The sequence below is a fragment of the Anopheles darlingi genome, chromosome 2 (assembly GCF_943734745.1).
Source record: "Anopheles darlingi chromosome 2, idAnoDarlMG_H_01, whole genome shotgun sequence".
Classification (NCBI taxonomy): domain Eukaryota; kingdom Metazoa; phylum Arthropoda; class Insecta; order Diptera; family Culicidae; genus Anopheles; species Anopheles darlingi.
The window spans coordinates 392,501-415,000 of record NC_064874.1 but is presented as its reverse complement, the minus strand read 5'-3'; the positions used below and the strand labels follow the sequence as shown (position 1 = coordinate 415,000).

The 22,500-nt window shown below is 44.9% G+C and overlaps 4 protein-coding genes across 9 annotated transcripts in view; 3 read left to right on the top strand and 1 right to left on the bottom strand.

Moving 5' to 3' along the window:
* LOC125951722 (neuropeptides capa receptor) overlaps nucleotides 1-11,005 on the top strand; it is a 32,228-nt gene extending 21,223 nt beyond the window's left edge. For all 5 annotated transcript variants that reach the window (XM_049680721.1, XM_049680720.1, XM_049680719.1 and 2 more), the window contains 3 exons: nucleotides 5,082-5,277; nucleotides 7,708-7,797; nucleotides 9,220-11,005. In XM_049680721.1, the coding sequence (XP_049536678.1) occupies nucleotides 5,082-5,277; nucleotides 7,708-7,797; nucleotides 9,220-9,954 (1,021 nt within the window). In that variant the 3' untranslated portion in view covers nucleotides 9,955-11,005. The remainder of the gene's footprint in view (nucleotides 1-5,081; nucleotides 5,278-7,707; nucleotides 7,798-9,219) is intronic.
* A 607-nt stretch (nucleotides 11,006-11,612) lies between these two features.
* Nucleotides 11,613-13,688, bottom strand: LOC125951723 (uncharacterized). The gene is made up of 3 exons (XM_049680723.1): nucleotides 13,209-13,688; nucleotides 12,417-13,082; nucleotides 11,613-12,341 (listed from the first exon to the last, which is right to left on the bottom strand). Exons 1-3 carry the CDS (start codon nucleotides 13,527-13,529, stop codon nucleotides 11,988-11,990), a joined length of 1,341 nt encoding a protein of 446 aa, XP_049536680.1. The 5' UTR covers nucleotides 13,530-13,688; the 3' UTR covers nucleotides 11,613-11,987.
* A 63-nt stretch (nucleotides 13,689-13,751) lies between these two features.
* On the top strand, nucleotides 13,752-16,248 carry LOC125959062 (another transcription unit protein). Its single transcript, XM_049691801.1, has 3 exons — nucleotides 13,752-13,843; nucleotides 13,908-14,004; nucleotides 14,070-16,248. The coding sequence occupies exons 1-3, from the start codon at nucleotides 13,813-13,815 to the stop codon at nucleotides 15,871-15,873; spliced, it is 1,932 nt and encodes a 643-aa protein (XP_049547758.1). The 5' UTR covers nucleotides 13,752-13,812; the 3' UTR covers nucleotides 15,874-16,248.
* Nucleotides 16,249-16,271: 23 nt separating this feature from the next.
* Nucleotides 16,272-22,500, top strand: part of LOC125959063 (katanin p60 ATPase-containing subunit A1) — a 9,301-nt gene continuing 3,072 nt past the window's right edge. Inside the window, exon 1 of one of the 2 annotated variants that reach the window (XM_049691804.1) lies at nucleotides 16,272-16,412. In XM_049691804.1, coding sequence (XP_049547761.1) covers nucleotides 16,330-16,412 — 83 coding nt within the window. In that variant the 5' untranslated portion in view covers nucleotides 16,272-16,329. Of the gene's footprint in view, nucleotides 16,413-17,841; nucleotides 17,952-22,500 lie in introns of those variants that run through there. The other variant, XM_049691802.1, reaches the window with a different exon arrangement.

The following is a 22,500-nucleotide window of genomic DNA, read 5'->3' as shown; positions in this document are numbered from 1 at the left end:
AAACCAACAAAGCTTGGTTTCGAAAGGCCTAGTTGGACCTTTTTCCAGATTTCCTTCGAATGTCAAAGAAAGTCCAAGGATCACCAGTATGAGTTTCTTGGGTCGAAAAGAACTGATTTAACGCCAGGCCTGATGATAAGAAGATAATTCTATTTTCAGAAAATAGTCGTGAGGGTTAACCTCAAGTATAGCACGTTGCTTCAGTTAATCGTTACTTTACCAAGGGGCTCAATAACTGGGCAAACATTCATTGACCATTCGATATCTTGTGATGATCAAAAACATAGTTTGGAAAAGCGGTCAGAAACAAAAAATAGTACGATATGCAATATATGTTTATTGAGTTTTTCAATCACTTAATTACTCCCTAATTTTAATTGTTGGTTCTGTTGGTTATGTATCAATAGTGCTTTAATCGCACAGAATTGGCATACCTTCTTTGTCCTCTTATTTCGATAACAATCGCCTGAAGAAGAATGATGAAGCATTGTCCATTTAAGACATTAATTTGTTTCGTTCAAGCTGTTTCTACGGAAAACATGATGAACGAGATCATCATACCGGACCTATTTAACGATCGTCTTTATCATCCTTATATCGTTCACGCCCTCGCTACAGTTTGCAAATCTCATTTCCATTTCTATGGAAAAACTTTTATCCACGTTCGCCCGCACGTTCGTAGCTAAGAGAATAAACACATCGACACAGAGAATCACCCTCAAATGGCATAACTTCTTCCACGGATTTGGCAGCTCCAGTGAGGAAGCAGAAAGCTGTGCGGTTCTTGGAACAATTATGCGGAAGCTCGTAGAACAAGCATGTGTTGGAGTTTCTCACTCTAATGTCTACCAGCGGATGATTGACATAACGGCGTCTTTTAGCGAAATGTAAGGGCGGGAAATGTGGAGAAAATTGGAGTGTAAAAGTGGCCGCCCTCTCTCCATGTACATCGTGTGAACGAATACAACAAATCACACCTTTCTGAGTGTGCGTCAAGAACGTTCACCTTAACGATTGGTTCTATTTTACTGTGCTTCCTCGACATTTTACGAAGATGTATTTTGATCAGCAGGAAGAACAGGTTTTGATCAAACAATGAAAACAATTCACATTCCTTCAAATCATTTTAACAATCAAAATATATAGCATAAAAGTAGTTAAAGAAAAAGTAGAACTGGGATTAATACGACTTATCTTGGCGTGTTTGAAATGAAAAAGTGATTATACGTAGTACACTACGATATTTGAATTACTTTAAGTCCAAACAACACAAATCTGTTTGGCTTGGAAATCTGTTCTTCAAGCTAGTTACCTCGTAGATGTTGGGCTCGTTTGTGCTTCTTCAAAATGACAGGGAACATGCTGTTAATAATCGGTACACACACTCAGCTTGAATGAACAGTCCTTAAAAGTTTTGTTCCATTCTGTTTCCTTCATGCACGACCGAAATCTCGGGGCGTTGTGTAAAAGAGAGGAAGAAAAGCAAATTCAGCCTAACGGAAAACAGAAAACAATAAACAACGTTGTCGAATCCGAAGTCTGGTTTGCAAGAGGACGATCTACATGATTGAACGACACGCTCCTTAGATGCTGGTACTGACTCTTACTTACCGGTCGATCCAGTCTAAGCTTGGAGAACGCTATTTAGAGAGAAAGATGCCTCAAAAGGACTGTCATTGCAACATCTGTGCCTGAGTTGATTTGGGATTGTTTCGCTCCGCACTCATCTCCCCAGGCCGTAGGTGATGAGCCTCCCGTTAATATGAAAAGTTGTTGTGTTTCGAAGGATGAAAATTGCTTTATGCAAATCAGTTATTTTGCCGCTTTTGAGCAACGGACGCTGCAACAAAAGGAGAGCACACCTTGCACGCTTTTGCCATTCATAGAGCTCCCTCGAAACTCTGGCAAAGCGAAGCCATAGACATAAAAAATGGCTACCCCCGGTTAGCTGTTCGATTTGCCCACGGGAATAGTGCCAGAAAAGGGCAATTCCGATAAACAATCTTCCTGTTTGAAAGTTGTCCCCTTACCTTCCCCATTGCTGGCAGGTAAACCAAGACAATTTGGACGGCAGTGCATCGTACTATCGAAAGCACGATTTGATTTCCCAGACGTGAGTCTGAAATGTGATTTTATTTTTCGTCCAATCAAAGAGGGCGTAAATGTTTCCAATCCAACGGAATGGTCTGGTTATAGACTTTGTTGATGAACAACGACGATCTCAACCTAATGATGGCTATTGCGTTGTGTGTCAATGTGCGTACATGGTTGGCGAACGCAGCATTCCCGATAAAACCACAAGATAATGGGCGTTAAGGGAGGTGTTAATATTGATAGCAAATTGGCGAATCAATCAGTCACGCATCGTTGCTTCGAATGAGCAATCATCATTAGGGCAGAAGTTCGCGGTGTAATATCGCCTAACTCTGGATCCTAATTGGTTGGTCAATGTGGTACCGATGTCGGGTATATCAATCTACCGATGTCCGGAATATCGGTTTATAAAACCATGATTTGAATTTAAAAGCTACTCGTTCGTTGTGTTTTGTGATTTGAGACACCTGGAATGATATCGAAAGCTACACAAATTTATGATAAACGATCAAAGAAGAAAGCCATAAATTTTCCTGGAAAAGGAATCCTGGTATCAATGTGGTCTCGTACGTCAAACATCGTGTGGAAAAAGGAGACAATTCAATACTAAGAACAGGCTAAAAATAGTTACAAACCGCGAACAGATTTATTTGTGCCCACAATTCTCAATCAACATTCCTGGCGCAACGCACAGAAGCCTCAATGGCCGTACCTTGTACCAATTCCTTTGATTTCAGCTTTCATCTCGCTGGTATCAATCTCGATGGTTTCCCATTTTAACAAACCTTACCTAACGACAGTATGGTTGCATGGCCGCATTGTTTCGGTTCGGTTCGGTAGCGGGTTTTGCTTCGGTGCCGCGACATTGGTTGGCGGAAGCGATCGGTTGCGAAGCAATTTACTTGGCATTTTCCAGCACGTTGCGCCCGGCGATTGGCAGAGGAATTGTATCAACCTTGTGCAAACATAACACCACCTATCCGTGTCCTGGCAAGTTCCATTTTTCAACTCGCCCTCTGTCACCCTCTGGTGCGTTATCTCCATTTTGCAAAAGACACGCTTTTCCAATTTTAAACCTGAGACTGGAGCAGAGTGTAATGTTTGTGTTTTCTTCCTTTCAATTTTTGTTCCGGAAGCAAACCCCATTTTAGTCTTTCCTCTTTTTCAATTCCTGATCTTCCGGATCTTTGGCGTTACAAATAAGGGAAAAGAATCGAAAGGCATTCGCTTATCGGGTACGGCCCACAAGGATTATCCTGTGACGATAGCATTACGTTTGGGGACGAAGGGTTGGAAACGAAACCGAGCGCAAAATCATCAAATTTTAGACCTCCGGGGTATAATGGCAATCACGTAGCGGCATCCTTTTTTTATAAATCTTTATTACATCTCTTCCTGTGCCCAGATTTAAGATAAGCAAGCATTGGCTGACTCAGTAGTTCTTAGGGTACGCCATCCGAATCATTCCTAAGAGATACAGGTTCTATGTACAAGCACAAGTGCTTGGCGGACGGACTGGCAATAACACAGTAGACACTACGTAGAAAGATTGTTTTAAATTGGATACATGATCTTTTTTTGATACAAAGAATAAGGAGTTCTCTGTACCAAATGTTTGACGATTACCTCACTTTGCGCATGAAAGTAGTACCAATGGAATGGAAATTCACATTCTCCGATGCACTCGAGTAAAACAGCTTAGCATTTTTTCTTCACACGCCACTTTCGCCAATCATTCTATCGAAGGCAAAACAGTTGGAGTGAGTGTGCCGCAAAGTTTTCCTGCTCTAAACGAAAACCAATTTCCCAGCCGCATGCCACCGACAACATATGCTGGCAGTCAGTAAGGTGGCGCACTTCGTAAGCAACGGACAGACTATCAAGCGGGAGACGAAAAAAAAAATGTAAATTTTAAGAACTCGGGGAAAAGTTCGTCGGGTTGAAAGCGAAGCCACAATCCTTTGGAACGTAGAACAACCGTTGGCAGAGTATTGAAAAGTTACCGGCGCCTCATTGGTCTGTTGCGGTGGAACGTGATGTGAGCCACATACTTTTATTTGAATTCCATTCTTTGCTCATCATCGTTACGCGAGTAGAATACAGCAACTCTGCGATAGTGCGCTATGGTGATGGGGTGGATTGCCCATTTTGTTGGCGAAACCAATTCCTAAATTGAATGAACCATTCCAATGCAAAGCGACAAATAGCGTCACGCACGTTGCTCATATCAATGCAAACGATTGGCATGCACGTAATCAAATGCTGCTTTCAGTGGTTTCCTCTAGCCGAACCATAGAACGTGTGTTGGCATAGCAACAGATGGTCTCTGAATTTAACTTTAAGTGGTTTCCAAGTGAAGCGCTTATTGTTAAATCTTTGATTGCTCCTAACGACTCCTGTTTCACTAGAACCTTTCAACAGCTTTCCCGCATGGATCTTTCGACGAAAAGGACAAACGAGATCAATAAGTAAGCTCATAAAGTACGGGCTTAAATCACCCCCCGCCCCCTTCTATCTCTCGACGTTTCTTATGCATCCATGTGAGGTACACGTGTGGCCACTAGAACACGGTTCTCTTTCAAAAAAGAAACAAAATTGCCAAATAGAGAATAAGATAAAGTATAACCATCCATCACAACTTTTCTACTGACGAGAGGCAATAGAAGAGCTTGTAAAAGAGACAGAATGTGAGCTGCCCTACCTTATAAGATGGCTTGACAACGACAAGGTCAGGGACAGGTTTCGAATGGGTACGCTAGAAGATCAAAAAAAGCATCACCAATATTTTCTACAGCACTGGTACTGTCATGGAAATTGCTAACGAAGCCCACGCCATAGCTGGACAAAGTCAGACTGTTTTGTGTAAGCAAGAAGATTTAGATTTTTCTCTTGCTTCGCCGTGTGGGATGTTAGGTACCGTTTGCCAAACTCTTTCTATCTGAAAATTTTAACTTTTGCTTCTTTTCAACAATCTTTCAAATCTTCAGCACCATCAATCCGATTTTGTACAACGTGATGTCACATCGATACCGGGTGGCGTTCCGGGAAACGCTGTGCGGGCGACGGCGTGGCTTCGGAGCTGGTTTCGCCCGTGATCAGTCAAGCTTTCGCGAAACGACAATCGATGTCAACATGGGTGGTGGTGGCAATGCTGGTCTCGGTGGCTACGAGAACTCACGCCTGGTAAGTGACATCAATTGGGGACGTCTACATCATAAGACTATAAGTAATGGATTAAAGATAAAGATACGAACTAGCTGCATTTACATATTTTGACTAAATTTAATATTTTTCTAAATAGTTTCTTGCTAAATATAAAGATACCTGACTGCTTATCAGATGCTAATCACAATATTTAGCGTAACAAAATGGCTCATCGAAACCAACAGAACAACGAGCACAAGATCTTCAATAGTCAAAATTACAAATGAGCCAAGAAATACTATATCTCCATGGCGAGCGACTAACAGAGGATTTTCCTCTGGTATCTGTTAATTCAACAGAGAATTATTTGAAATGAGCATTTCCTGTACCAAAGAAAGATCTGTACTGCATGGCGCATAGCAACAGCATGCTGTTGATTCGAAATTTTAATAATGTCCTCCACAGCACGGAAGATCATCGCATAAGATTCGTCTTCCACCTTCACTGTCAGTGAGTCGGAAGGAAGCTATATCAAAACTCAGATTTACACTCACGACCCCACCATCGGATGTGGTCGTGGTTTAGCTTGCCTTTAAAAGGATAAACCTTACAAGTGAAACACGAGAATCGCCAGACGCCGACATGGCGCAGCAACCGACGGATTTCCATGAAATTCGGTGGCTGATACGAGGGTTTTGCGGTCGATTTTCGGCAGCGAAGAAAACTTGGGATTGTCTGGGAAATGAGAAGTAGCAAGAGACTGAGAGCGAAAGCGAAATAACGAGAGACGAGTTCAGCAGGTTAAGCAATCTGATCTGGGTGACAATTGATGGAAATTGAAGAAATTTGATACCCCACATTTTTATATTTCCATCCATTTTCAAGAGCCTTACTTTTTTCTTCGTATTTTCAGTTCACTCGAGTGTATTTCGAGATAGTAAAAGTGCGCTCTTCAGTACGTTGGATGGCGAATTTTTGCATTCCTTTCGGATTGGGGAAGTGCTGAAACAACAACAGCTTGGTAAATCGAAATGGATACTCAACATCTCTTGCCGACACTTATCATATAACTTGAGTTTGGGCTGTTTTCGAGGAAATTGTTTTCCTTTCGGCTTTGCTGTAATATCCAATTGAAATTCTGCCTTGGCACAATATTTTTCTACTTGGATTGCGTTTATCGTCTTTTGTTTAAATTTATAATAAATGATACATAGGAAATTTTTCCAATGGTCTTCACTTTTTAATACTTAATATTAAATTTTGCATAAAGGCGAAATCATTATTATATATTTATTCTTTTGTGTTACGTAGCCAATAAAAGAGAACCAAGTTAAATAAGTAAGCACCAACTAGAGCCCTTTACATCCGGACTACTTGAAATACCCGATGATTGAGATTATATGCTCTCTAATTTGAGCGTCTGATTCTCGACATGAGAAACCCGATAAAAGTTCTTTGCTTCCTTCAAACGCATGTGCTTATGCCACGCTGATGAAAGGATCCAGTAAAAACTCAATTCCAAACTCCAGTGATGCTCTGCGGAAGCAATCTTCACTTTGCCTTTCCTTGCTCAACGTACTCCAAGGATGTTGATGTCAGGCTCATAGTCTTCAGGCTTCTTTTTCAATATACTCAAACCTCGTTAACCAGTTGAACCTGCCAACGACTAAACCGGTTGGGATTCAAACGACAAAGTTGGTACCGCAAAGCTTCTCTAATCAAGTAACGAAACGGTTTAAAGTGGGCTTAGGTATTGATTATCTATTGTGGGCGAGATTGAAATCGATCAGTCTTCGAAGTCTTCAATAACATCGCCGGATGTGTGCTCGGAATTCAATCAATTCATCAGTATTTCATGACCAATCCAAGGAATTCCCATATCATTTATGAGACGTGCCTATGTCGGCTTTCGCTGTATCATCGTTCAGCCACAATCGGAATAGGCGGTTTCTAGGAAAGTTGCAAAAAACGGAATAATATTTGAACAGTCTTCCGATTAATCCAGCATTTATGGACTTGATTACATAAAATGGAATTCCTCATCATCCTGTGGATTACGTAGCTTGATTGAAACGAAAGCTGTTCACGTGTATCCGTCCAGACATTCTAGTTGGTTGTTCGCTCGATATAGTACGTTACGTTAGCGTAAAAAGATGTACCAATCACAACTGGTACTGAACGAAGCAACAGTCTAGAATGGCTTGTGCAAGTGTTTAAGGCTCGCAAGTCATTGTGTTCGATTCTTAGAGCCATTTCGAGGTCCCATGGCTTGCACTGATGCCTTGGCTGATCATGCAATGAGCTGGCAGAATAATTTAAAGTAGCCATTACTGTACTAAATGCAATCGGCAGCGAAACAACGGAAATGCAATAACAAATAAGGCAATTATTTCAAAGAATCTTTTATAAAATTTACTCAGAATTGTTAAGATATTTTAGTAACAGAATCTTTCTCTCTCTACATTTCAGTTGCGAGCACGATCTATGATGCAATCGAAACGTTCTCGTTTCAGGGGTAATCTACAGGCAAACCACAGTATTCGGCGGAACTCACTGCAGGTTAGTATTACATCCTATCTATGAAACGACAGGAAACGAAACTCAAAGTCTTTGCCAATCAGCAAATAGACTCAGCATGACAACTAGCAGAATGAAGATGAGGACTGCTCGATAGCGTTGCTCATGCCCCAGTTTACTTACCACGCGGATCGCTTTTTCGATACGCTTTTTCTTGATGCGGAATCCAATGATACGAATCTGAAGCTGCTATTGTGTCCGCTTTCTGACTTCGTCGAAATGTTTGGTTTTCGGTTGGCTTCTGAAATATGACTCATCGGGTGCGCTCCAAAGGAACACCCATCGATGAGGACGACATTATTCTTTGTGAATGGGCAGAATTGTTCCCGATACAGTACACGCCTATGAATGGTGTAGGCTTCAGAAATTGGCTCTATTTATAGAATGCGTAATTTAGGATCATCTTTAATCGAAACCATTCTCCATCAACTCAATCAATCGATTGAAATGGAAGCAGCAAATAGCATACTCGTAAGATATTATTTTTTCTCATTCGTTATCTTTCACCCACAAGCGCATAAGTACCATTTCTTGCTCCAGCAGCAGTATCCGAGTATCGTGTGCACAAAGTAAGAATTGACACTTTGCCAAACGGCATTCGATTTATTCTCTTCTGTACCTTTACCCTGATCGACGCGTGGAATAGACCGCGATGGAAACAGAAACGCACCCCAACCAAGATGTTCTCTGTTTCCTCGATAAAATGTTAGAAACCAGCTCCTGTTCCGTCCGGTAATACTATGTTGTTGACGATTTGTTTCCCTTTATCTGGCTGGTTGCTTGGTACGGTACCAAATGCTTCATCCCCTGACAATCCGACAACCAATCCCGGTTACTACAAGTGCCATTTCGCTCCGATTTCTGTACATAGGATGAAATAAACCGAAGCGAACTAAGACGATGGAGCTCATGAAAAATGTGAGGATTCCGGAGACAGTCAGCAACTTATCTTCCATCCTCGTTCGCAAGCTCGTGTGTTTCAGCTTCAGTGCACGAGCATGGGTTCGACCAGCTGCTGCTCTCTTCTGGATGAATCGATATATTTGCTAATGGATACCCAGCGTAGTCCTGCATTCCAACCGACAATTGATTGTGTGCCATAAGTTTTTAATCTGTCCCGTACATGTATTCATTCCAAACTCCTTCGGATTGACCTTGAGGATATCGAGTTCCAGTAGACAGCATGTCGCCCTTCCTATTCGCTGTCCTGTATGACGTTTTTCATCCTCCAGTATACTCTTTCACTCCTTATGTTCAAGCCAGTCGTGGCCATGCTAGCATTCCATCGACATCCATTGGATCCTATTACTAGTCGTGACCAGTAGCTAGCCCATGATGACGCCAGGGAAGTGATGACAAGAAGAAAATTAATATGCTTTCCACGTTTGGCCTTCATTCCGTCAGATCTGCAACAATCATCCCAACAGCAGGAACTCGCTGTCTCCAAATCACACGACCGACATTGTCGTGATGCTGGAGAATAACCTTAACGGGCGACCCCGGTGCTACACAACCTCCGCCTCCACGCTCGTTACAACGGTCGTCTCGAGTACCTCTACCGTCACGGAGAACAGCTTCCGGATACCGCTGATTAGCATTGATAAGCCATGTTCAGACGGAATCCTTCACCCGGCCGGCAGTAGCCACAATGGAAGCAACAACAATCTTGCCAACAGCCTTCATCATAACAACACCACCGCCTCGAACAACAATAGCAGTATGTGCAACAACCGAAATTATGGCAACGATAGCTCACCCGATCGTACTTCCGCCGATGAGCGACAGCTATCGGAAGAGCCTATTGAACCGTCCATGAGCAATGGATCACCTGTTACCACACCTTTGCTTGTGCCACCCACCATCATGCTAGACGATGAATCTTCCGGGAACGAAGACGATCGTTTAACGTCTACGAATATCCGCGTGAAACGGAACAGCAGTGTACAGTTTGCGAAACAGCTGGAACAGAGACAACTGATGGCTGATGAAAGTAATGCTACTGATGCCGGATCATCGACGACAACAGCTGGGACGTACCACAATCCTCACTATCACCCGGCAAGAAATAATCTACGGTGTGCCGAAGTGATAGACGATACTGTATTACTAACCGATGTTAAGCGCGAAACTTGTATTTAACAGTATTGCTAGTGAGTATCCATTCGTTTTTATGTTGAGAAAAGTCGTCTATATGCTGTAAACCGTATTTTGGAGATTCCATTCCGATTGCGATAAGAAAAGATAGTATGGTTAAGTTGTGCAGTAATCTATAGCTAAAGCCAACTACATGTGATGATGAGCTTACCAAACCTTTTAGTAAAACAGTGAAAACGTTCTCATAAGCCAAATTGACACGCACTTGAACGCGACCCAAACTAGAATCTACCGAAAGTTATATAGTATGCTGATTCCCAGGTATACAGCGTTAAGTTTAAAAGTTGCTAAGTGATAGGAGATAGGGAAACGGAAATGGACGAGATACGGTAACTTAAGGTACAAAGATATAATCTCCAAAACGAAACATGGACTGATTTGCGACGAGTGAGGGTTGTGTCAAGTTTAGAAGCGAAGATACCCTTAAAACGAACGGTGCTATCCCGGCATTCAAGTGCATAAAAGATGAGTCAGGTGCCCAAAGGGCGGAACTCTAGGTTCTCTTTCGTTTTGTAGTTTATTCGCCATCCTGGTTTATGTTTAAAAGCAACGGCACGTTATTCTATGCTACATCATGCAGATGGATCCAACGTGAACGGTATCTGATGGTAGGAAGAAAGAGCTCAATAACCCACCAAACCCCTAATCGTTTCCGGTAGTAATCGATCACTAAATGATGATGCCCATCAAAAGTTGACCACCGAAAAATGTTATGCAGGCACGGGGGATACCGGGCATCAAGCCAATTTTCATCTCGACCAACAAGACGTCACACTTCTCTGGGCAGTGAGATTACTTTCTTGGTTTTATGAACGAGCCAACCCACCCAACCATTGCGTTTAATCCACCGTGTCGAGGATGCTATGTTGTGTCGACGGATCTAAAGGATACGGTTATGAGAAATCGTGGGTTCCGTTGACGTTCGGGATAGCAGCAACCGAATCACTTAAGCACTTTATGAGCAAAAAAAAACAACTCAACTGAACACCGAAGGATATGTTTGTTGTATACAAAAGATAAATAAAAGTTCAAGATTATTGTACATTGAGCAGCGTGATTTAATGCGAATGGCCGCAGGGTATTTTATGTAGTTCTTTCGCGATGGTTATGGTGGTAAAAGTTGGCTTAAAGTCACGTGCTTCATTTGGGTAATTGTGGAAGAAATGGGGCGGAAGAAACACGGAAGCAGTCATCACGATGCAAAGCGCGATGTCTTACGCTACGCGTGGACTAAGCAGGATGAGGCAAAGGTAAGATGTATGGGAAATGGACGCTCTCGGGCACATTATATTGATTTCGGTTCCAATGCTAAGTAATGGTGCCATAACTTTTCCAAGTATACAAAACGTTACGGTTCAATTTTACTTTGTCTTTTGCTTGAAAAGTCGACTGTACCCTAACAGTACGAGCACGTGGCTAGAGAGTGTAATTATTGATACCTAATCGAAGAGCATGTCCAAGTTTTTGATCACGTGTCAGGCGGGTCTGGGGTACCGCACTAATTTCATTATCTGATTTTAACAAAAAGGTTTTCCATATTCCATGGCGGATGGCTAGCACCCATCCATGACAGACGCTGTCGTTCATTTAACAATCTATTCGAATTCCCACCAAAAACGACCGTATTCCGTAGACGAGATTGAATATTTAGAAAAGTTAATATTTTACTTTATAAACTTTCAAATGGTTTTTATTCTTGATCTACGATCCAGCACATGCACTAAAAACAAATACCATACCGAAGCCCGTCATTGTCAATAGTTGCTACACATAATCCGATACTGCCACACTGTGGCCAGCGAAAGGTACAGAGCACAATAAAACAATCAATCTTCTTGTAACCGATCGCTTACTACAAACGCAGTATGACGAAGAGGTGTAGATCGGGCGGTGGAGGCTTCCAAATTAAACCAAACACCGGTTAAAATGACACAGAAAAGAACAAGAAAAAATCACACACAACATTAAGGACAGATCCTACGAAAGGTCAACTGTAGGTAAGTTTGTCCACTTCACGTCTAACCACGAGCGGCTACGATTTGAAGCGGCATGTTAGTCCATCCTTCAATGCGTTTCGCGGGGTGGAACTGCTCCACGTTAACGAGCGAAAATTGCCGTTTAGCATCGGTAATCGATGACTCCTCAAAACCCGACACCGGCACCTCCATGGAGGGCTTCCTGCCCTGCTGGTACTTGGGACCTAGAGCCCTAATGGCCTCTTCCAAACCAAGTTCGGCGGCAGCAACGAAGTACTTTTTGGCCATCGAGCGACTAGGACGTAAACCGGCAGACCCTCGAGCGTAGAACACACCAAGATTATACAACGCCTGTGGATGACCTTGCTCCGCCGCAAGCTGGTAGCATTCCAGAGCCTAAAGTCGAGAAGAGAATTAATTATTAGGGCTGGCTAAGAGGTAATATCCAAATCCAAGCTAGCCGTTCCATACCATTCGCAAATCCTTGGGCAAACCGTAGCCCTGTTCATAGCATACACCAAGATTGAAGGCAGCACCGGCGTGTTGGTGGCTAGTTCCCAATTTTAGATGAGAAACGGCTGCACTATACTCTCCCTGCTCCAGGTTCTGGCAGCCAAGTTGATATTCAATTTCTCCCAGAACATTGAGCAAGTTCCCCACGGCCGATTCGATCGTTTCAGGTTCATGCTGCTGCTCAATGGACGATGTTGCGGACGGGTGATGTACGGTGCCAGAGCTGGGGCCCGGAACGGCGACAGAAACGGTCGGTTTCCGATCATTGTTGACTCGGAAAGCAAAGTTCTGCCTCAACGCTTGGTGGCCATCTGTATAGTCCACGAACTCACTGAGAGGAATCCCACCGAAGCTGGCAAACGATGAACCGTGAGCTGATTTTCTTCCGAGCGATATGCTATCCGAGGAAGAGCTACGCGATTCGATGGAGAATACAGATGGCAGCGTTGTGGTCTGCTGCCTAAAGTACTCCGAGAGCACCCGGCAATGTAGCAAAGACAGGCCATTTTGCTCAGCCGCGGTTCGAAGCAGCGGAGACTGGTAACAGCGTCCTCCGGGATGTTGGGTGCGACGGTAAAGACACAACAGCTGACTCGTGTACCAGCCGCAAATGATGGCACTCGTCTAAGGTGAGAAGATAACGGAAAAAGAGAAGCTACCTGATAACAAATGCTCTTATCACCGGAGCGTGCTTTGTGAGTTGTTTACACGCCCGGGATTATCGGAATGAGTCAGCAACTGAACCCTTACCCATGTTATTGCTCCGATCCAGGAGTGTTCCAAGCGCGGTTGATGGTGTTCCTTCCGCTTGAAGCCCTCCCGCTCGGACTGGTTCGATCCGGTTCCGTACTCCTTCCGCGTATGTCCGTCCAGCTGGCTCGGGCGAACCGCTTGCAACAGACAGAAGCGCTTTCCATGGCTTTCTTCGTTGCTCGCGCCAGCACCTTCCTCAGGCGGATTTTCCGCACAGAAGCGCTCTCCGGGACCGCAGTTCCAGGTGCGCCGTACTTCTAAGATCCCGGCAGTTCTGTCGTACACATCACGGATACGACGGGAAACATATTTCCACATCGCTTGCCGAGCTTACTGCTGCATCGACGGTAGGGCCGTTGGATTGACTCCGCGTTCTAAGAATCAAACGGCTCGCAAAATTAAGGAAGGATTTGTGGAAAACTTTTAAAAAATCACTTTTTATGTTGCGCTCTTCGAAACAGGCCCACTTTGACACTTCTTTTGTTGTTTCTCGAGTTGACCTTGAAAATCGTGCATTGAAAGACCCCTCGTAGACGTCACATTTGTTTTGGTTGAGCGTGGAAAAAGGACGCGTTTTACGAAAGGATTTTCCGGTTAATCGATGGGACGAGAAACGGAATCGGATGGTTCAGGTAAGTAAGGGGGAATCGAGAATTTTAGCAACCCCTAAAGCACTATTCTATGTGCCTTTCCCAGGGTCCGACTCGGGCTCGAGTCGTGGTAGCCGTAGCCGCAGCGGAACGCCGCAAATAGCGCCAACTCCAGGGTTTTCGTTGGAGCATCATGATTCTCGGTAAGTCGCTAAATCGCCATGCGGAGAGAAGAAGGTTTTTGACCCTTATATTACTCGTGCTGCAGCTCGAATTCTCCTAATCGCCGCTCCCGTTCCGGAACACCGGCAAACAATCGAAGCCGGTCGGGGTCCCGTTCCCGGTCGGGGAGTCGGTCGCCATCACCTAACAACCAACAGAAGCACTCGAGTCGTTCACGCAGTAGGTCTGGATCACGGGCAGGCTCGCAGCGCTCGGGGTCCGGTTCACGATCCCGTTCTCGGTCCGGTTCCGGTACTGGACGCTCTCGTAGCGGAACACCCGCAAACCGATCCAGAAGTGGTTCCGCTGCTTCTGGCTCTCCGGGATCAAACAGGAAATCTCGATCGAGCTCTCGTTCCGTTCGCTCCGGAACAGCTCGCAGTCGTTCGGGTTCGGTACAGTCACCGGCGAGTGACAAACGCAAACGGGCCGTACTGAGCAGTGATTCGGAATCCGAAACTCCAGGCAAGAAGGAGCAGAAAAAGAAGAGCAAGCTGATCGATACAGATTCCGAAGAGGAGGAAAACGTGAATCAATCGTCAAAGCCTGGCGACGTTACGGCCGATGCGCTGTTCGGTAATGCTGACGATATCAGTTCAGATGAGGATGCTGGCTCGGCTGGTGGTGGCCGTGAACGTGACGAGCTCGATGATCTGGAGGATGAACAGCGTAAGCAGGAACAGGAGAAGGAACGGTCACGTGATCGATCGAGAAGCAGGAGTCGTAGCCGTAGCCGAGACAGTTATCGGCGTTCATCGGATGAAGAAGGTAACAGAGATCGATTGGCACGCTGGGAGGAACCAAAGGAACCCGAGCCGGAGCAGGAACCCATTCCGGAGACACGAATCGACGTGGAAATTCCCCGTATAGTAACGGATCTGGGACGTGACATACACTTTGTCAAATTACCCAACTTCCTGTCAGTCGAGACGCGGCCATTCGATGCCGAAACGTACGAGGATGAAATTGACGAAGAGGAAACGCTCGACGAAGAAGGTCGCCAGCGTTTAAAGTTGAAGGTGGAGAACACGATCCGTTGGAGGAACAATATCGACAACAAGGGCAACGCACAGCGCGAAACAAATGCACGGTTCGTGAAGTGGTCCGACGGGAGCATGAGTCTGCACCTGGGTTCCGAGATATTCGATGTGTATAAGCAACCGCTGCAGGGTGATCATAATCATTTGTTTATCCGGCAAGGAACGGGTCTCCAGGGACAGTCGGTATTCCGCACGAAGCTTACCTTCCGTCCGCACTCTACGGAATCATTCACCCATCAGAAGATGCTCATCTCGTTGGCCGATCGATCTCAGAAGACATCTGGCATCAAGATCCTCACAACGGTGGGCATTGATCCTGATGCGGATCGGAAGCAAAATCTTAAAAAGGAAGAAGAGAAGCTTCGCATGGCAATGCGTGCTAAACCGGCATCGGCCAAACCGAAGCGAAGCCGTGATTCCGGAGCTGGGGCCAGCAACGCGTATCACCATGATGAAGGTTCGGAAGACGAGGGTGGTATCTCGATTGCTGCCATTAAGAACAAGTTCAAGGGCGACAAACCGAAGGGCGGAAAGCAGAGTACAGCCATCTACTCTTCGGACGAGGAAGGTTCCGACTTGGATATGGGACGACGCAAAAAGAATATCGACAAGAAGAAGGCCCTCAAATCGTTGGCTGATTCGGATGATAGCGAAGCCGGTTCAGGGTCCGGTTCGGAGCGATCCCGAGGATCACGCTCACGCTCAAACTCCGGATCTGATGGCTCGGGATCGGGCTCCGGTGGTGAAGGATCGGGAAGTGGAAAGAGTGGCGCTGGAAACGATCAATCCGGTGACGATAGTGACGAGTAGTAGGACAGCATGAAGCGGCAGTGTTGCTGTACATTCTATGATCCATGATAAGAATTTAATAAGAATAAATCCTTTAGTTTCTATTCAAAGCTAAAATTACTATCGGATTCAATCTCGTCTGCATGCCTTTGGAGATATTTCTGGAGCCATTTCACTCGCACCGGAAACACAGCGCTTGTTACGGCGCTTGGTTTATCGCCATAGTAATCTGTTGATGAGCGATAAACATTCTCCACGCTAGCCGCCTGGAGGTGTGCCTTCACGCTCTTGGGATTCAGTTCATTCTCGGTCCTACACGAGGAAGTGCCGCTGTATCAGACACTGGAACAGTGAAACGACGGAAACGTAGAGCATGTAGTTTTGTAGTGATTGTTATTTTATAATGTGAAATATTAGAGCCGCTTCTATCCGCTTGTTGAATTAGTTCGTAAAGTGTTACTTATTACTGGAGAAGTAATGTTATTCTCATCGATACCATCACTGCCCGCACTGTTCGAGAACATGGCCTCGGATCGGGTGCTGTTCCGACGTACCAGAATGTAAGTAGAGCAAGCTCAAATGCAAATTTTGTTACGAATATGCCAAACACGTGGTCTCAATAATAATAACTAATGATGGTGCGTAGTCATTCACTAACCTACCTCGATTTCAATGTCGCCCAAATTGGGACAGGTTAATGGACTGCTCGGAAATAGGTCAAGCATGTATTTCGATAGAGACAACAATCGTTGCGATGAGTTTTACGATAGTGCTGGTTGATGTCCTTACCATTGATACCACCACGATATGATTGATTATCCTTTGCTATGCTCTTCTCGCACGAGGTTATTCGAAATCGTGTTACTGAAAATTCCACTAACAAAAATCATACAATGCGATAAGTTTTTAATTTGAAGACTTATTATTATTTTTTCATTTGTAACCTTCCCGGAAGTTCATTGACACTTCCCACAGGCGATCCAAAGCGTTCGGTCAACTCACCTGATGGGCGGACACATGGCCCAAACATTTCATTCGCGCAGACTGTGCGGTCATTCCTCCGGCACTATAGCATGTGTGTGGTCCGAGCGTACGAGTGCATCCTAGTGCATGTTCTAGGAGGTTACATTTCTTCTGAAAAGCCGCCACAAAGGGCCGGCCGTCAGTTTATCCAGACGGTTCATATATGCTGCCAGGAATCTGCGCATGTCCTTGCACTTGCACACTGTCAATATGCTTCTGGTCGCCCGTGTCGAGTCCGGCTGTCTGTCTGCCTCTCTATTCGGGCTGTGTTGTGCAAAAACTGCGTGTTGATCTTCCGGCAACATTTATCTATTATACCACAAGACTATTCTACTGGTTGTATTTTATCTACAAAGAGACCCCCCAAACAATCGTTTTCATTGAAGACTTGCACTCGTCTAAATGGAGACACCTGCTACTTCCGTTTTATACACAGCACCTTGAAAACTTAATTTGCTTTAATCGGATGTGATAAGAATCGTGACAAGAAAATGAGCGTATGTGAGTGGTAACCCACAGCAGAAGGTCATCTAATCTGTGTTGCAGTTTCGCGTAGTAATTGTTGTTTATTGTTCCGTATTACGAGTGGTCAAGGGGCTGTCTTCTTCAAGTCAATTGATGTCACACCCGCGGGATGCTGTGCGCTGACTCCGGCTTTATGATCTGAACACGCTTCTTGCTACGAGTTAGAGCTAAATTGAATCGCTTTTAGATGTGATAGCTTCATAAGTGAAGCATTAAGTACCCAACAATATAAGGCTGGTAGTGTAAATGTGTCTTAAAATATAGCTGAAGTTAATATCATTCGAAGCATCTCCTTAGTAGCTCGGGTTATCGAGATTCAGAGGGAATATTTTTTTTACTATCTTTTGCATTCGAAGCTAGAAATCGATGCAAAATATCGGTTAGGGTGTGTTGGTGTTACCATTCTTAGTAGTGTTGGGGAAACGTCCTTCGAATAGGATGAGGCGTGACGAAACATACCGGCGAATCACGCATGAGAAGATGGTGGTAAGACGGAACACCACCCTCCGGACTCTGGATTCAACAGTTTCCTTTCTGTCCATCGTGGAATCGTGAGTATCTGCTGGGAATGGGACCAAACATTTTTACTGAATGCTTTGGAAGTGATCAACTCTAATGATAAAAGAAAATTTTGCCGTAAGCTATTGAGAGGACCTTTATCTAGCAGGAAAAGGGTGCAAAAGTTTGAGGTTAGGAGATGTACTTTTTAAGTATTTATTCTTATGATTTTATACTGAAGCCATGTTTGTACCATAATTATAAAAAATAGGAATGCGGAAAGCACTTTTTTATTATTTTGATTATTAAAATCGTATTTATTAAAAATTAAGTAATAATCAAGAAGATTCTTCGGGCATCCTGTACAGGTACAACTGTTTGTGCTATGTATACCTACTTCTGTGACCCCTTTCGCTTGGGAACGGAGATTTAGAGGGTGAGGGAAAACTTGACCAAGTTCTGGTATTGCAATCGCGAACCACTCATGAACCACTTATTAGCAATAATCACATTAATTCCCCGCAATCTCGCAAGAAAAGAGAGCGACTGTTTGGAGAACTTGCGTGCTACATTCCAATGTTGTGAGACGCTTCCTTTTAACCGACGACGAAAGAAAAACTCAGGCGTCTGTAATCGATAATTCTTAGATGGAACAGACTGGACTGCCGGATCCTTTATACAGCGTGTCCGCAATTGGACCCCCTAGAAACGAAGCCTGTTTGAACAGCGCACGCACCTCTCAGGAGTTCTCGTGGACTTTACGAGACAAGAAAAACACAAGCTAACCTCAAAAACACTTTTAATGCTTCTATGTACCCTAAGCGTCCCACTGAGTCACAGATTGGCCAGAGTCTCCATTGGTAGCAGGGTCCAAACACGCACGCACCTACTCAGTAACATTCATTAGGTCTTAGGGTGTTTGTGGCTCATAGAAGTAGCACCATGGCCGATATGTCTCGGCCCGTCGTACACTATTGCGCCTAAGACCTCTTTCTCACTTTTACCAATGGTCAGACTGGTGTAAAAGGAAAAAACTGGGGGAATCCCCTTCGCACTCGGAGGTCCTTTTGTTGTCCCCTGTTATTTATTCGGCGCACTATGACTCCTTTCCTGCTCCACCGCTCCAACATGGAGGTAAATAATGTCGTCCACCTCGCGTGCGCCAAAGAGGTCCATGGTTCGTGGGTAACAAACACTCGCAGGACGACTGGTCAGTCGAATGGTGGTGGCCACCGGTCTGCGGTCAAACTAAGTCCACTCAACTCAGTTAGTTGGTGTTTGGTTGAGTTCGGGAACGGTCGCAATCGGTTAAGGTGTACGTCCCTCCGCGAATGTCCAGCGTTCAGTGGCCTCTGGGTGATTGATTTTGTATGAGCCCTAGGGCTTACACAGTGGTCTAATCGTTGTACGTTTTAGTGGATCCGTGAAATACCAGAGGGTTCCTAGTGACCGCACTGGCCTGTGCTTTGAGATCATCATTATCATTAGTGAATGGCCTTAGTGTCTAGCGCCTTAGGGTCGGCGTTTGTGCTTGTCGGTGAATTGGCTTACGCCGGACCGGACGCGTCGGATGCTGGTACAGTACGCTGGCGGTGGTGGTAGTGGAGGACCGCGTAACAGTAGTGGCCCTGGCACGATGAGCGAGTACCACCACGGTTACCACCATCTGCCGTCGTACGAGTACGCACAGCCCAGCGCTACCGGTAATAATCTGCTCGATGCCTACCGTTCGGTCGGTCCGATCGGTGGCCAGGGACCGGGCGGTACCGGCACCACAAACCTCCACAATCCCTCCACTAACGCTAGCACCTACAAAATGTCTCGTACCGTTTCCAACTCCCATCCGGCCCTGGAACGGTCCGACGTGCATGTGGAATATGAAGTGGCCGTCCCGATACACAGCATCGAGTCGATCCGGCATACACCGTATCATTCGCTATGGAATCTGCACGAATGGTAAGCAACCTCAGGCCTTCTGATACATTGTAGCTTTTCCATAAAAATCTTGAAAGACCTTCAGTGCGAACAAAACCCTCAAAATCATCTGCATAAACTTGTATAACAGACCCGAAATCAATAAAGCAGTAATTGAACTCTCCCGTTTGGCCGCGAGGCCACTAAGGCAGTCCGCGTTAATCGTTCCTATGCTAACGCGATTGGTGATGTGTCGATGTGTGTAGGAATTTGGTACATAACCGGGGCACGTCACCACTCTCAGGTGAGCCCTGCAATCGGATTGACCATAACGATTGCAAGCAGGTCCTTAGAGTCCTCGGACCTGGAGATGGTTGGTGTGCGTGTCGGGCCGGTGTGAAGTAAATAACCTCCGAACACGCTGACCAAACATGCTGGCCACCGTCCGAAAGCTATCTTAGCATCGAGAGAGACAGAAGATAGAGAGACAGAAGAGAGAAAGAAAGAGAGAGAGAGTGAGAGAGAGAGAGAGAGAGAGAGAGAGAGAAAGAGCTAGAGCGAAAGGGATAATAGAAAAGGAACTCCAGAGCCCAAGGGTTTGATGAACCCAGTTCGTTTTAGAAGACCTATGCTCTTGGCAGCTCTGGAGTTTTGGTCCAAACGAATGCAGAAGATCAATGTGGAGGTTTATTTTCGTAGTTGCCTTCTCACAATTGAGTTTTACCTGCACGCACGGTTGATGAGATTTCGGGGAAAGATAAATGCTAGAAGATGTTTTTTGATACTTGGCTCAGCGTTGGCTGCCACGCCATCAAGTGATCGGCGTTTTGGTAGAATGCCTATCATGATAAGGAGTCATTTAAGGACCCATATTTTACGGCTCGTCCGTCCTTTATATGTTAAAAAGGACCCATATTTGTTGTTCGTTCTACTCTTAGTGCATAGTGCATGTTTAGACGTGATAGCTCGTTCCCTTGCAGAATGCATCGACTTTTGTCTTCATTTAGTTTTTCCTACCATAGTCCACTATCCCTTCTCTATTTCAACGAGGGCTATGGTCATAAACATTAATTTCTCAATATCTAACGAAACGTACCCTCTTCAATTCCTCGGAGAACGGGTTTTTGTCCAACGTATCCAGACGAACGGCTTCCCAAAGGCAGTAAATTTAGTCTTCTCTCGTTCCACCCTCGGACACTGAAAGTGAAGTAAAAGAAATTTGTCTTCCGCGCCAGTTCCGTGATTTCCGGTCGGAAGTCATTGTCCTAGTTGGGTTCGCGGTAACCGAGGGAGCTAGTGTGTTATGCCACGAACATATGCCACATTGCGCGGAGAGCGTGTAGGCCTCCGTACATAATTGATCAACAGGAGTGAACACCGCGAGTGCTACGGTGGGGAGAAATGAAAATTAAACTTTCCACCCTCCTCGAAGGAAGCCTCAATCGAGAATGTACCTGCTGACCAGGTCATTAACCTAGCATGTACAACACCACTGCTATGGTACGGTACGATAAAAATGCCATAAGGTATCGTTGATCTGATGAAGATAGAAAAATGTAGAAAAAAAAACATACACAGCTACAGATAGTCTGCTCGATTACAATCGGTTTGCTGTTCATTCTATGGTGCACAGGTCCTCTTTCCCTGAGAGTCCAATCACCACCAGCAGCAGCAGCAGCTCAGACAGGGATCGGTAATCGCTTTTTGTGCAATCGGAAATTGTCACACCCAGCATGGCACGAGGCTTACGCGAGGGACATTTGATGCGATTTCCATGTGCACCCTCCAGGGTCAGTTTGTTGGGGTTGTTTTTTTTCGGGATTTAACTGACGCGTATACATGTCTTACGACCAAGAAGATGATCAGGTACTTTAATAACGAAAAACGATTATCATCTTCACTCAACTGGAGAATCCTCCTATATTCACGCAGGCATGCGAAGGCCATCTATAAGTTAGAATCAAAGGTTGGTGAATGAAAAAGGTGTTTCCAACAAAAGGATAAGCTCATCTGAAATCAATATTTACTTAGTTTACTTAAGTACTTGCTACTCATGACAAAAAAATGAGATTCATATTTTTAGAAGAATGGTGTGTGCCACAAGGACATCTTGTGTAAGACCACCAACCACTGAGTAAAATATTTCTTCGTTCGACATTACCTTGACATCGTTTTTGTAGAGGGGGTTCGTTTTTGGGCAGAGCTTCGTCACGGTGCCGCGCGGAAGATGGGGCTGGAGAACGTTAATTACAGACCCTTACATCCTGGCACATGGCACAGTGACCGCCCAGGGAGCTCATAATAACCGTGACAGGCAAACGATGGTACCGTGAAACAGGTATGTGGCGCGAAGAAATACTTCCCAACTTCCGGTTACTTCTGCTAGAGGTCATAACACTATCGCACCGGATGGGAGGGAATTTCCTGTCGCTGCTAGACTGCACTGTAGTCACGTTCAACGTACCACTCTGTACTATGGTTCCTTTTCTAGTTTAGTAAACTTCAAGAACTACAAATCATGTATAGCGTGTCATGCGACAAAATGTCCGAAACAAAGTCCCGATTATAATCGAAAAGTTACACGGCGATCTGAAATACTTAAATAACGGCAGTGGACAAAGAATAACCTAGTCCGAGAGCGATATTTGTGACCTAGTATTTCATTCGAACACGGGTCTGGTTTGAACG